General features: G+C 35.9%; 1 protein-coding gene across 1 annotated transcript in view; it reads right to left on the bottom strand.

Moving 5' to 3' along the window:
- Positions 1-15,508, bottom strand: part of LOC112468612 — a 57,018-nt gene that overhangs the window by 6,129 nt on the left and 35,381 nt on the right. Inside the window, exon 9 of the mRNA XM_025037871.1 lies at positions 9,236-9,298. Within this exon, the coding sequence (XP_024893639.1) occupies positions 9,236-9,298 (63 nt within the window). The remainder of the gene's footprint in view (positions 1-9,235; positions 9,299-15,508) is intronic.

Genomic DNA, 15,508 nt, shown 5'->3' with positions numbered 1-15,508 from the left:
AGAGAGAGAGAGAGAGAGAGAGAGAGAGAGAGAGAGAGAGAGAGAGAATATAAAATTTAAATTTATTATCAGCAATATTTCAAATTAATCTCGTCAATAAAAATGCATTTTTAACTGAGCTTTTGGTTCTTTTTCGAAAAGTGTATAATTTGTTTTATGATATCTACTGCTATCATCCACCGCAACATTAGAAAATTCTGCATCAATTTCATCAATCCATAAGACATCATCTCATAAAAATTGAAAGAACAATATAACAAAACGATGATTTTTAATTCAATCTTTTATTAAAGCATCTTGTTTTCCTTGTAATTACAAGTTGTTGTAATTCACAATCATGGAGTTTCTGGTAACGAAACGAAAGCAAGGTCACGCGCATTCTTTTCGCGATGCTCACAACTATACGCGGTCATTCAATTGTGATTTTGCTTAATTGCGGTTATCGGCTTGAAGGCGCCACGTAACTCGATATCCTGCGCACGGACACGTCTGGCTTGCAATTAGCGTATTTCAGCCACGTTTTCAAGTGTGCGCGATCGCGGCTATATGTTGAGTAGCGAGAGAGAAGTCCTGCTGACAATTCTCTCGCCGCCCGCATAACAATGGCCGGCTTTTCCGGTCAGGCACCGGATCAGGAGGAATGACGGCGTCGTGATTAATACGACGCCCGTACTGTCGGCGTCGCGACGCCGCTCCTCTCTTTTCCGCTTTTCCTCTCGCGCGTAAACCAAGCCTGTCATAAGCCTGTCCTTTGTGGAATTTTCTTGACGCCCGAATCATTTCTCTTACGTAGATTTATGTCGTCGACGTTTTTAAAACAGAACTAGCGCTCGTCATGATGTTCACCAAGAACGCATCATTTATTATATCTCTATCGTAATCCTTGAATTATTAATATTAACCCCTTTACTGTCAATGTCGTGTATACACGTCATGGACAAGGCGGGCTCAAACTGCTAATGATGTGTATACACGTCATGATGAAATAAATGTAGAATGTCGCGGACATTTTTGACCCACTTTGTGATTTTCGTCTAAACAGTGAAGTGTTATTTTCGAAGAATTCTACATTGCTTATAATATCTCTGCTAGAAAACTTTTGCCCGATCTCTCTAACATGATTTTTAACGATACTTAATTAAATTAATTTAAGTTTACAGTTTCAATATGGCAAACCAGAATGCTTTTATCAAACGCAAAAGATGTGTAGAGATATGTGTGTGTGCGTGTCCCAATTTTAAAAAATACGATTATAAAATTCAATCATTTTTAATAACTATATTATGTTAAATATGAAAAAGTAAGTCTATAACTTTTTATGTATGTGGTTGTTTGTGTACAGTTATATTCAAAAGAAATTTTAATAAAGTGAAACTTTTATTTGCTCGCATATAATTTGACGAATAAAATTCTTTTTAATATATAGATTATTCGCTTATTAACGCAATTCATTTATTGCTAAACAACAGTAACAACATAACGATAATATAATTTTCAAATTCCTTGGCTTTGTTCTACAACTTTATAGCTTTATGGTCAGGAAGAACAGAGAAATTTTTTTATGCGCAATAAATCTATTTCTTGCTTGAAAAGTATTGCAACGACTGATAATATAGAATAAATAAATAAGACAATTTTCGAGCAGATCGCCAACGTAATGTTAATTTGCGAGTTCCAAATCACTCTCCTTTCCCTTCGCGTCTTTCGATACACCGCACCGCCGAGAAGCGATGTTGAATCGACATGAATCATCGACATGCAGTGACACAAATCAAATGAAAAGCAGGAATCGAATACTGCGAATCAACTCGGCTTGTCGCTAAGTGGAAAGCACCCAGAGAAATGCGACTCATCGACGAGTTTCAATGTAAATCGCTCGGGACACCGTACGCTGATTACAGTTACACACTCATGGTCGATGGCATACTCGAGATCGCGCATACAACTCGTTCGGCTTCTCTCGAGGACGTCGCATACGTCTTCGATCGGCCGTGACTTTGAGTGACCGCGATAGCGTGTCAAGGTAACGTCCGCGCGTAGACTCAGACGTCTGGGAGGAGATTCCGGTAACTTTGACGGATGTACGGGGATAATATTTTTGTAAATATTTTAAACAAAAATTGTGGTAAAAAGTTTAAACCAAACGTCGCTTTGCGGTTATTTGTTCCCAAGTTATTAACGAAAAGTAGAACAATGTGGTTAGGATGCACCAATTGGAGTTAAAACTAAATGCAGTATCATATTAATTCCATGAATTAGATAAAATTGCTCGCATATATAAAAATATATTTTAGTAAAATTATAAATTATAAATTAATAATTTTACTAAAATATATTTCTATGCGAAGACATATTTCTATATATAAAAGTTTTCCATTTTTTCATAATGTATCTAATATAATGCTCGTAATTCAAAAACTGTCTAAAAGCTGTCGAACCTTGAATCTCTTTTAGCATCTTTGTTACATTGTGTCGCCAAAATTGTTAAAATTACGTGACATCCAATGTTAACTGTTTAATCCGCGTGGATTCGATTTTTGATCCATCCATATTTAAGCGATTTGACGTGCACATAGAGAAAGGATGTTTGCGTAGAACAAGATTATTTCAAATGATAAATATGATAATAAAACGAAAATAATAATTTGAAAATAATTTCGGAAAAAATATACCGAAAAAAGTTTTGTTTTTCACAATTTTCCTCGATAGTTATCCATTTATCCTTAGCATATTTTTTTATATCCTTAAAAAATGATTTCAATTAAACTTCAATTAATTTAATCAATAGTTAACCTATTAAGCAATACTTGTACTTTTCTTGTTAAGTAAAATTATTAATCTTTTGTCGTTCAACATATTTTGTCGGAAAAACATAGGGGAAAACGTTAAGAGATAACGAATTATATTACCTATAGTTTGAAATTTTGCTGTTGTAATCGTTGATTAAGTTAGTCGGAATTTGGTCATGCTCGTCCTAAAAGGGATTTAGGTTTTTCGTTCGTAGTGAAATGTCATTCGTATTGATACATCGATATGTGTGAACATGGCACAGACCATGCACGGAGAGAATCGTACATACAATCGTACCGTTTTTTGGCGAAATGTTACTCGCTTTGTAACAACGAATCAATACTTTCCCAGCTGTGGGAGCGATTAGTAGACACCATGTTATGTTATGGGGGTCGCTTTCTACATGCACTCATGCGCGTGCTTTACATTTCGCGCACGCATCCACCGTATAATTGACGAAGCACGTTGATTTTTCAACGCGTTCACATGCGAGCAACGTTTAATTTTGCAAACACGACAGAATCTTCGCAATACTCGTAATATGTAGACTGTAAACTACAGAAGAAACAATCGTACAATTGTACGGCTTACGTAAACTTTGATAAAAAATTTCTCAAGGATTTTCTAACTTTTCATCAGGAAAAATTACATTTTTAGACACAAATGAAAAATAAGTTTAATTATTATCTGGACTTCTCAGTTTCTTTTTCCTACAAGAAGAAAATTACAAAGAAAAAGATTCAATTGTTCGCTTCAGACGTTAAACTTGAAAAAGTATTGAAAAGAAATAAACGGACTTTCAGAAGTATTTTATATTGTATGAGAATGTCATTCTTATGTTTCCAAGAAATATAATAAGAAGATAGTATATATGTCAGAAACATAAAAGAATGTCAATATTGAAAAAAAATTATTTCAAACAAAATTAACAGAAAACTTATTTCAAACAACATTTATATAACTAGATTCACAGTTTCGAAAAAAATTCTGTAACAGTTCTCTAACTTTTCGTGGTAGACAAAAATTTTCCACGAATTCCAGATTTTCCAAGATTTTTAAGGTAATTGGCCTGACATTGTATTTGTAACCCGTTTAACATATAGCCGTTTGATCTTGAACTTTACCTTCTGTGAAAATTCTATGTCTCCAAACTGATAATCAGAGAGCTATGTTTAACCTTTAGATAACAGAAAGCCTATTTTTAGGCTTTATACTATTTATGCGTTAAAATATCATATATATAAGCTGGGTTTTTTTGTCGTTGAGTTCCGTTTCGGGAATCTAAAGAAAACAAATGAAAATGGCCAATGTGTAGTATGTTCAAAAAAAGGTATTCGTCGAAGACCAAAGTTCATGTGCCGTGAGCGCGATAAGTCTCTGTATGTTGTACCTTGCTTCGAAATACATATATATCACACAAAGCAACAATACTAAATGTATGCATAAACGTATATAAATAAAAATTTTTTTTCTCATAAAGTCCTTATGAATTTGTAGGCATTTTTAGCTCTGAATTTCAAAGTATATTTTTATAACAAAATTTTGCAAAAAGTATTTCCATATTTCTCATTCAAAATTAAATATAAATAATAATTTTTCTGAAATTTACAATCATATCCATATGAATGTTTTATGCAATTTTTCCATTTCTGTCAACCTACTGGACGGGAAGCTTATTTTTAGGCTCCACGGGGGTGGAGCTTATTTTTCATAGTATTAACACTTTAACACATATATGGAAGTTATAAGTAAAAATCATAAAAAGTCATGAAAAAACCTACCCGTCCTTTAAAGGTTAATACCAAATCGGAAGAATTAAAAGGTTTCTTCGACTCTGCAATAAACTGCTTCAATATTTCAGATGTTGAGATGAAACGTCATCATTCTGTTTTGATCTTCATTCGCCTTATATAAATGAAAATAAGATAAAACTCAAAGGAAGCTATTAAGTTATCGGGTCATGGAGCCTAATGTATTAAATTCGTAACTAAGTAGGGCTTCATGGCCCGATAACTTATTAATATTTTCCCTTGAATTTGATTCGGAGCGAGTCTCTTTATCACAGTTTAATTTTAATAAGACGAAACGTTATTTCTCAGGCGTAATAAATCACGATTCTGCGTGATCGAGGTCGTTAACACGCAAATTTATAATTTTCCTAAATTTTTCCCAAGTATCCTGGAAGCTGAGATAGGGATTGACCCGCGATCGAGGGTCGCGAAGGGTCACGTCGAGAAACAGAGAGATGGTAATGGAGAGAGAGAGAGGAGAGAGTAATGGAGAGTGACGTGTTGTGGAGCGGCGCGGGCCAATGAACGGTCGAGGGATGGAAGGAAGGAAGGAAGGAAGGAAGATGGGGCCCTGCCGCGGAGGAGAGCCGATGCGTGCGGATCAATACCGATAATGTATACCTATAGGACGCGGAGACGCAGACTCTTGGGTGTGTCCGATCTCTCGCGCGCATGCAGTATCCCGAGTGCATGGTCGTGCGTGGTTTTCTCCCTGTCCCGCCGACTTTTCCGGGCCCGTTCTTTGCCCGTGGTCGATTCCTTCAAAAGGACATTGAACTCTGGCGTCCGTTAAACCCCCGACGTGAAACTCTCGCCCGGTAAAGCCTCCACTTCACCCACTCACGAAGTTGTTCTCGCGCAGCCGTCAGCTGATAGAGCGTCCCGAATGTGAAGCGAGACCCTCTCTGAGGCTCCGTTTCGGGAAATTGCGAGACTTGTGACACGTTACACGCGACGCTTGAAGACGCAAGGGACGGAATATTGAGTTCCGTCTTGATTCAGTCGAGAAAAAGTGGTTTCGGACATCGAATTAAATCGCTCGTCGTTAATGAACTCCTAAAGAGCGCTATGAAATTCAGAATATCGATTCCTTATCATGGAAGTTATGGTAAAACGTTATATAGTAATGATCAGAATCCCAAACGTCTCAATTATAGACATGTAAATGTTTAAGGATAACCGAATAAAATCAGAAACGATCAGAGCTGAATTTTCGGGAATTTACGTCGGGTTATTAAAAATACATCGTAATACGCTTCTTTCTAATAATAAATTTGCTCGTTAGCGGATTTAGAGCTACGAAATAATGTCACGGAATAATCATTCGTGGAACATAGATAAAAATAAGAAAGTGATTCAGAAAATTCAAACGTAGTTTTTTATTTTTTTTTCCATTTTCACGAAGAATTTCGGATGATTGATTCTTGACGCTTCAAAATTTTAATAATATAAAATTTTTATGATATGAGGGTCCAGTCCTTGTATGTAGACCTAAACGTTATGTAGAATGACTTGCTATTATTGGATGCGACCCAAGCCGGTCAAGCTATTAATATTTTCTTATTTGAAAATCCTCGCGTTCACGCGTTCACCGCCCGAAAGGAACGGAAAAACTAGATTTGGGAAAATCTTGGAAAATCTTTGGAAAATATTGAATTTCAAGGTAACTTAGCATTAACTCGACAATCCGCATTATATACGACTTATTCACGCGAAAACGAAGCGATCGCTATCTGAGCTATCGCAGTTTATCGATAAGATATGCCAAGAGTGCAAGAAACATACTAATTTTATTTGTATTCAATGTCAAAAAGTATCATATGTGTGGGAGGAAAACTACATTCTGTAAAATATTCAGAAAAATATATAGATATATGTAAATCTTTAATAATGGGAATGCGCCAAAGAAAAAAAACAATTTTCCAAAGATTTTAGCAACTTAACAATTATTTCTGCTTATACAGGAGAAAGCAAAAAGGGTGATGACTTTTAGTTATCGAATTATAAGCACTGTTAAATGAGATTTTTATACAGAAATGTAGTTCTGTCATTTAAAGTCTTGTTATATATTCAAAATTAAATATCGACTAACTTAACTTTCCTTAATCATGTATAACAATAAATTAATAATAATATTAAATTAATTGAGTTAATTTTAACTTGATTTGCATTACACTATACTGCTCTTATATTTTTAATAATTGGAAAACAACCTTCATTTAATTTTTCAAGCGTCATTTGTTTCAAGCGTTTATAAAATTCTCAGAGATTATTCTTGCATCACGTTGTCACAAAATTATCGGTATCTCCTCATAATGTAAGTAGCAAACGATCGTTGATCGCGCGATACGTTGACGCAGCGGGTGCGATCGCGCGCATTCGAGAATGCCTCGATGGGGACCGGTGTAACTATATGCACATTAAAAAGCAGGCCTTCCTACTCGGTAAGCACACGTTTCCGAAAATAACCGGCGAATATTAATAGACGCGTTAGATCCACGGCGCGGCGCGGTGGAGGAGACGGAGAAGCAAGCGAGCGTAGAGAGGGTCGCGATATTTCGGAGCGCACCATGATCCTACAGCTATTCCACGCCGCGGTGCGCACTAAATTCGGTTACGAACGGAATATAAAAGAGATTGTACGATTATATCGACGAAACGGGAGAGCTTCCTCGACTTTTTCCTGGCGACCAAGATTAGAGACAACTGCGAAACGCATTTCGTATATACTATAGGAAATATAGTTGAAGTTTAATAAAAAAATAATTTCTCCAAATCCCAAGAAAAAGAACAATAATTTCCCGTAGATTTTTTTTATATCAAATACAATTTCGAATTTCTAAATTGCTCTATTACGTAATAATAAAACCTTAAGATTAAAGACCGTTTTGCCTCACGCCGCAGTTATTACATGTTCCGCCTAAAGTTTATTCAAAATGAAATATATTGTTAAATCCCTTTCAATCTCCTTAAAAAGAATTTGATTTGAAGATTAAGATTAATGAGATTTCATGGTTATACTTGGTCTATTATACCGCAGAGAGATTGTAAATTAGATTTTAAGAGTCGTTTCAGTTGAAAATTGTAATATAAAGATAATCTTATAACTTTAAATAGAATAAAACTTTTCTCAAGCCCGAACTCGTATTGAGCATGGAGGTAACTACGAAAACACTGATAATTCCCTTTTTTTTGCTAAACTTTGCAATTGCAGCTCATTTCATTTCATATGTAATATATATATTAAACCTGTCAACGCGCGTATGCTATATAACTTTTAATGACTGACAACTCCTAAACCTTTTTTACAGTAACTTTTTTCGAACAATTAAAATTATAAAAATATCTTATTTTTTTGCTAAATAAAGTCAAATTCATTCTTTAACTTTTTTTTAAGATAATTATATTTGAATGTAATAATTATAGGTAGAGTAGAAATATTACAATTAAATAGAGAAGTAACATCTTCGGTCGAGCTGAATCTTGGTAGCTTAACAATAATATTTTTGTGTAAATTTTTGTATATACTTTTTCCAACTCAGCAAACAATTTTTTATGGAACAGTAAATTCACATACTTAAATAAACAATAATCTATATAACTTTTGATGCCAATAAGCATCCTTTCTAAATCACTGTAAAGAGTGTAGGTAAAGAATTTATTGCGAAAAATATCACCCCAGTCAGGGTTCGAATTTGGACCTTTCTCCAATCCGTGTGATGGGGGTCTATACTACTACTAGCAAAATTATTGTTTTCTGAAGCGAATATGGAACGCATTTAATTTATACGACGCCCTTCTTACATACGATAATAATGTATGGTTAATAGAACTGAAGTAACCGATCCTTGCTCATCATGATCCACGTTCTATGAGCGTTCGTATTAAGCCTCATTAAAGTGATCGCGGTGTCAAGTTCGCGGCGCGACGCGACGCGCGACGGTTCGCTACATTGTCCCTCCGAGTGAACGGATTGTGTGACACCGAGGGATTTCATTTCCAGGGGGCTGACACGCTCAGCTATTTTCGAATCGGACTCTACTGCCGAAAAGAAAAAGAGAGAGGGAAGAAGGGAGAGAGGGAGGAAGGGAGGGAGGGAGAGAGGGAGGGAGGGAGGGAGGGAGGGAGAGAAAGAGAGAGAGAGAGAGAGAGAGTCGGCAAATAAGAAGCAGTCGAAATATTGCCTATGAGGATCTGCGACCAAAATAAATCGGACGGACAACTTATTTTCTCGCGCGACGCTGCGTATCGCTACAATTCTTTAACTTCCTAACACTGAGATTAAGAACTTGTTAAATTTCTTGCTAAGAAAAAGCACTAAAGATACTTCAAAATTTGTGTTTCTCAGGACATAGAAGGTATCTGGTGATATTAATATGTATTTTTCCGTATCAAAAAAGATATTTCATTATTATTTTCTAATAATCTTGATTAAAATAATAAAAATTTCTGCGAGATTTAGACATAGTATTCCATATAGTATCTAATTAGTTCTTTCAGCTTCAGATTTGTGCTCGAAAAATATTGTAATATTAAATCAGGAGCAACAATATTGTCTTGACAAAAAATGTAGTCGTAAAAGAAGAGTAGATTTAAAAGCTAATTAATGTTATATTTGAAATATTACGATGCAAAGAAATAATTGTGCAACTTACCGGCATAAGGGCCAGAGGGTGAATTGTTATCTTTGCTGCCCTTCCCATCTTTGCTACCGCTTCCTGCAACAGCAAAGAATAAGAATTCGAAATTACAATGGAATACAAACTTATAAAAATACAAAATGTACAGAAAATGTGTATTTATATATGCATATGTATGTACAGGGTGTCTGGTAATTATCATCATGCTGTATAAGAGCATATTCTACAATACGAATAAAATTCAAAATGCAGTATTTTCCATGTCGAATCGCTTCAGAGCATGCATCAATGCTCAAGGTCACCATTTTGAACATTTACAATAGTACTGTGTATTTAAGATAGTAAATTAAGGAAGTTTCTTAATTCTTTGTATATTAATATGCAACCTTGATACATCACCGTATGCGTTTTAAAATAAACTCTATTAAAAGATAAATAAAAAAATATATCATTCCATTTAAAAAAAGTTGGTGACTTTTAAATATCCTTGTCCCTCTGACCTATAAGTGCTGGTCTATAAACCTTGCTTTAAAGGATATTTAAGTTCTAAGCCGTAAGAAATTGACCAATCACAGTGAAATGTGAGGAGAATATTCGACTGTGATTGGCCAATTTCTTACGGCTTAGAGCTTAAATACCCTTTAAAGCAAGATTGTAGACCAGCACTAACGAAAATCGTGTCATCCTCGAACGTTCCTCTTGAAAGCAAACAAGTTTCGTTTGAAGCATTTCTTTTTATATCATTAAAAATGAAAGAGTGTTTAGATGGCTGGTTTTAAGCATCTCTCCCTGCGCATGTACATGTATACAGGGTGATTTGTATAAATTGACTGATTTAATTATTAGCGAAAGAAGACATATGAAATAGTTTATATCGACATTTTCAGTACAAAAGAGGACATTATATAGTGAAACTTAAAAAGAGTTATTGTACAATATACTATAAAATAAAAAATATAGTATTTCATTTAAAAAAATAAAATTGACTTGAAATGTGTGTGTGTCCTCCACCCATAAACTAATCATTTCTACCATATAATGTCTTCTTTTGTATTGAACATCTCGGTATAAACTATTTTTTCGTATGTCTTTGAATGTCTTTCGTTAATAATTAAATCGATCACTTTATACGAATTACCTTTATATATATATGTATTGAAATGCCTGGGGCATTTAAAATGGCACATCCTGTATATACATTTATCATAAAAATTGTCAATATTATAAATATTGCTAATCTAATACGCTTATTATAAACATATTCAAGTGATCTGTTATTACACGGATTTAACCATTATTTTTTTAGCTATCAAAATGAGGTCTAAAAAATAACACATCGATTTTCGTTACAATTCGATGAGCGAAATATGACTTCCTTGCCAGATGAGAAGAAAATCTCGGTCGTCTTCTTAAGGAGGTTCTACAGATAATGGATGTATCTAAAAATTGGAAAAAACTTTATGGACGTGTAAATTGAGATGCAAGAAAAGTGCTCGAAAAATTTTAGCATCGGTTTACCGTGTAAAAATTTGCAAAAATGAATTTTGAAATCACAGTTTTTAACATAAACTACATATGGCAGAGGGGCTCTTGGAGACAGGAAACGAGATATTAATTATATAAAGGCGACCCACCAAAGCTCAAAAAACGGAGCTCTTATAGATCTTAATCTAAGCTTTTCAGAAATATCGAGAAAAACAAGGGTTATCGCGTAAAATTTTGTGATATTGGCTATTGAAACAGGCCATATCACAGTTCACGTAGCGTGCTTCGAATAACAAGGGAGATTTGGCAATGTCGCAGCGACTGCACCCGCGCGAAAAGTGTACAGCCAGTACAGCACCACAGTATGACAGCACCTCAAACTTAAGCACCTAACGTTTACGAGCGCTTACGGAGAATACTCGCTCTAGAATTATGTGAAATTGTGAAATAACCGTGGTCATATGAGCAGAACTGTCAAGTTCGCGACGTTACCACATTTTCTTCCATTATAAGCCGCCAGAGTCAAAGGAGCACTTACACGATATTTTTAATTATTCCTCGCTTCGACTAATATGGGTATGATATAAGCTCTAACGTCATCAAAATTCACGAAAATATTTTATGAATACTTAGAACCGATGAATTTGAAGATTTTCTCTTCATCTCTCAACTGACTAGAGAGTATCTGTAGAACCTCCTTAATGTGCTTGCCAATGGATGTATTGGCAAAGCGTCAAGTGACGTGGAAGACCGATTATTAGGGAAGCGAAAAGTATGACGCGATCGGTAGATACGGTCTTTCTCCCACCATTTAATAAATCGTAGAATCCGTCGTGTAACTCGGTCAGTCGGAAATGAAATTCACGAGGCACCGAAAGAAGTTCACATTTCCGGTGTCATTCGTCTTTCCTCGTCCAACGATCGATATCTAGCAGTTTCTGCAATCCTTTCGATTAATCGTTTTCATTTTAGAACGTGCCACATAATCAACGATTCGGAAATAAACTGTTTAAGAACGTCCGCGAGCTATCTACGCCACTACGATCTTAATAACTCACAATTAAAGCGATTTGTTTTGTTTTCTACGATTATCTGCACGGCTAATCGGTAATTCTGCAATTACATTCGTAACACAATTGTAAAACAATGTTAATGTTTACGCTTTCATACCTCATCTTTCCGATGTAGACTTACACTTTTAAGTACATTTTCTCATTTCACTGATTTTACGTGTAAAACTTTTGCTATGTCGAAAGTACGTTTAATCCTTAGGGGGTCGGAATGTTTTGCAGATGCAAGTATAGGACAGCTTTCCAAGGACAGCAATTCAAGTGAGGGTTTTTTGTGCGATTTTTTAAATCAAAATTCAAGACACGGGTTTATTGAAAGAGCGATAGAGAAGTGGCGAAACCCGGAGAAGGAAGAGGGTGAAGGAAGGGTAGGAAGAGGAGGAGGATGTCTCGGAAAAAGAGACACGGCCCATACCTGGGGAATAAGGACACGAGTAGTAAACTGGTCGCAGAATGGATTGCCGTTCGGAGTATATCAGTTAGACGTATGTGTGTTGATCCGTCCTTAAGGAGCCTTAACCTACACCAGAAAGCGTGACCTTTTCAGGTTTTACCCGACCCTGTACCGACATTTCTCGTAACGTTGCCGAGTCGAGAGCGCCGAGTTCGTTGACCCCGCGTTTCTCAGCGATACCTTATTCACGTTCTGCACTTTGTTTGTTCATTGCAGTTTCAGTTTTATTTACAATCAAATTTTCAAAGGATTCCTATAAATGTAACAAGAAAAGCCAGATCGTAATACGTTTATTTACTATCAAATAAAATATTTAAAATATTAAATTAAAAGAAATAATAAAAAATAGTGGTAGTACTAGGTACCATATCTAAGTGTTAATAAAATCGATCTTGAATGGAGAGTTTTAATAGACACTTAGAAATTAGCATGATTCTCATGACAAAAGATAATTAACGAAAAAATATTGTAAAATTTGTGTATAAAATTGCTGTACAGGTGAATAAAAAGTATGATCGAAACGTTAGTTTGAACATACAGTACGCATTCTTCATACAGCTTCATAGAGAGTATAATGTGAGAATAGCTCGCAGGAGAATTTTTATAGGAAAGCGTTTTTCTTCTTGTAATTACGTTCATTTATGTTAATTTGTACAATTAAATGAAAAACAAAAAATACAAATTTTCACAAAAGTATAAACAATTTGCTACCACGAAAATACAGAACATTTTATGGTTGCGACCACGCTGTGCCAATATTTATGTCCTCTCGATATTGGACTCGCCGAGATGTAATTTTGCTTAGTGTATTTAGAACGAAACGTTTGAATCTCGAAGGTTCGAACCGCAAAGGAATTAGAGATGTGTGTAAATCTGTCGTAGCGTTCAAGGTTGCGGTGTAGGTCGGTCTGACACACAATTACTGATAGTATTACGTAACACGAGGATGCTAGCACAGATGAGTTCGTAATTAGATCTAATTATATTAATATGATATCGCTCCGATACAATATTGGCGTACAATATTGCACTTTATTGAAATTAATTTCTTTTCTTTTTCAATTATTCAACGAAATATATTTTGCAGCAGGAAACATTGTTTGATAATTTCGCTATTGATTTTTATTGCATGGTACTTTCCGCCAAATTACGATCTAACAAGTTGACAAACGACATCTCTTTTCGCAAACTTTCGGTTGGCGACTCCCTTTTTTTCGTGTCGCGCTAGTATGTACATTATGCACTAGACGCTTGATTGGCCGAGCATGACGAGATAGTTCGCCGACAACTTGTTGGAAGTACGGTATCAGCTGCAATTTTGCAAGGCTACCTCACTGGGGGTTGGAAATAGTGAGAGTGGTCGAGGACAATGACGCGTGTGCTCTCCAACGTTAGGCGTCCGGGGAAAAGGGGGTGTCAAGGGTAGTGGTGGTAGTCGCGGTGGTGGTGGTGGTGGTAGTAATGATGGTGGTGGTTGTTCACCCTCTGAATAAATCAATAAGTCCAGCCGATGCACGCGCTTCAACAGAACGCAATTGGAATACAAATTTCGAGTTGCTGGCTCATAAAAAATAATATTTTCTGTCTCTCTCTCTCTCTCTCTTTAACATGTTTCCATTCCGAAGCTAATTCCAAAAATCAAAATAACCATCACATTTTATCATCTATAGATAAAAGAAAACGATAACCTTATAGATAAAAGATGCGATAACCTTAAGGATATTGGATGCTTTAAGACATATGAGACATTTTTTTTAAATTATAAAAGTAATGTTAAGCTTACATACTCTTACGTTGGGGAAAAATGGAGCAAAATGTTGAGAAAGGTAAAGCGTATACAACAAAAATCATCTTTTAAAAGTTCGTCGAGGGAAGGATCGCGACTCGGACAATATGTGCTAGCGCGCGCGCGCGCCCAGACCCATTTCCGCAACATGTTGGGCCCAACTGACGTTCGAAGAATTCCGGTAACTTATTTCACATTCTCTTTCTATCAGGATAAAATTTAATGCATGCAGCAATGATCAAAATAGCCGTGTCAAACGGAATTTTATGTAATCCTTTTAAGTACATGTGTAACCGCTCTCGCGACCGTGCATATCGATTCCGATGTATGTACGCTTTATGAATAAAATAGCGCGCTCGATCGCAATTTCCGGAGTCGCGAAGAGAAAACGCGCGCGCCTGTATCGTTATGTATATTTGATCCTGCTGAAAGATTGCGGACAAAAGACACGCCAATTTATAATGATGAGGACGCACGGTGTCGGAAGTGAGATCCGAGGCGAAACGACAGATTTAATTCGTAATCGTTCTTAATGACACACTTTTCTCCAAGTCGTGCTCTATGGAGAGATCTATTATTATCGGAGAATTAATTTTTTCAACGATAAATCCGAAAGATAAAAAAATATACATCGAGACGTTTTAAAGACGTTGTAAATTGCCGTTATGTCTCTTTAACGGAAAAGGATAAGGCTGTGGACGCGAATAACGAAATGGTTACTAAATATGGAAGGAAACATGTATTTTTTTCTCCTAGTTACTCTTACGATAATGACATAACTGTATTTTGTACGGTGCGTGGTGATTGCGTGGTATCTGCGTATTCTGCGTCGGGAAAACGCGCGGAAGGCGCACGGCGGAAAACGCACGACGGCGAATCATCCGATATCGCGGTCAAGTTGCGGCAGCTGTCGCGCGCGACGCGTGGGATGCCCTTAAAATTTGCTCTATTTATAGCTCGCACCACTATACGGCGGCGACGAACTGTTGAAAGTGAGGTCGTCATCGCGATGCGATCGAGATAGGGATATTCGTAAGGAGATACTCGTAACTGACGAACACGCTGAACCGCACGAATACGTTGAAGAAACGTCGAGAAACAAAGATTAACTCATTAAATCTTGGGAGGCCCCTACGCGCTTTTCTGTTTAACTCTTTATTGAAGTGTCCATATATAGGAATACCTATTTCCTCGCAATTTCTCTATGTTTTTATGTACTTTATAATTTGTTTGTGTAATATATTTGGTATCGTTATGTTCCCAAGACTTGTATGTGTACATGAATAATATAAATATGTAATTATTTTTCCGTTTTGTAACCCTATACCACTGATAATTTCTAATTTTATCTGTCACTTCTAAAATAAAATTTCATTATTAATAATTGAAATTTGACAATTGCAAAATTCTCTCGTAAGAATTTTAAAAATTTACTTATAGTTAACTTATATTTGCAGTATATTTATATACTACCGTTTAAAAGTTTGAAAGCA

Source organism: Temnothorax curvispinosus, unplaced genomic scaffold (assembly GCF_003070985.1).
Source record: "Temnothorax curvispinosus isolate PA1 unplaced genomic scaffold, ASM307098v1 QBEX01001795.1, whole genome shotgun sequence".
NCBI classification, from domain to species: Eukaryota; Metazoa; Arthropoda; class Insecta; order Hymenoptera; family Formicidae; genus Temnothorax; species Temnothorax curvispinosus.
This window is presented reverse-complemented; position numbering and strand designations above follow the sequence as displayed.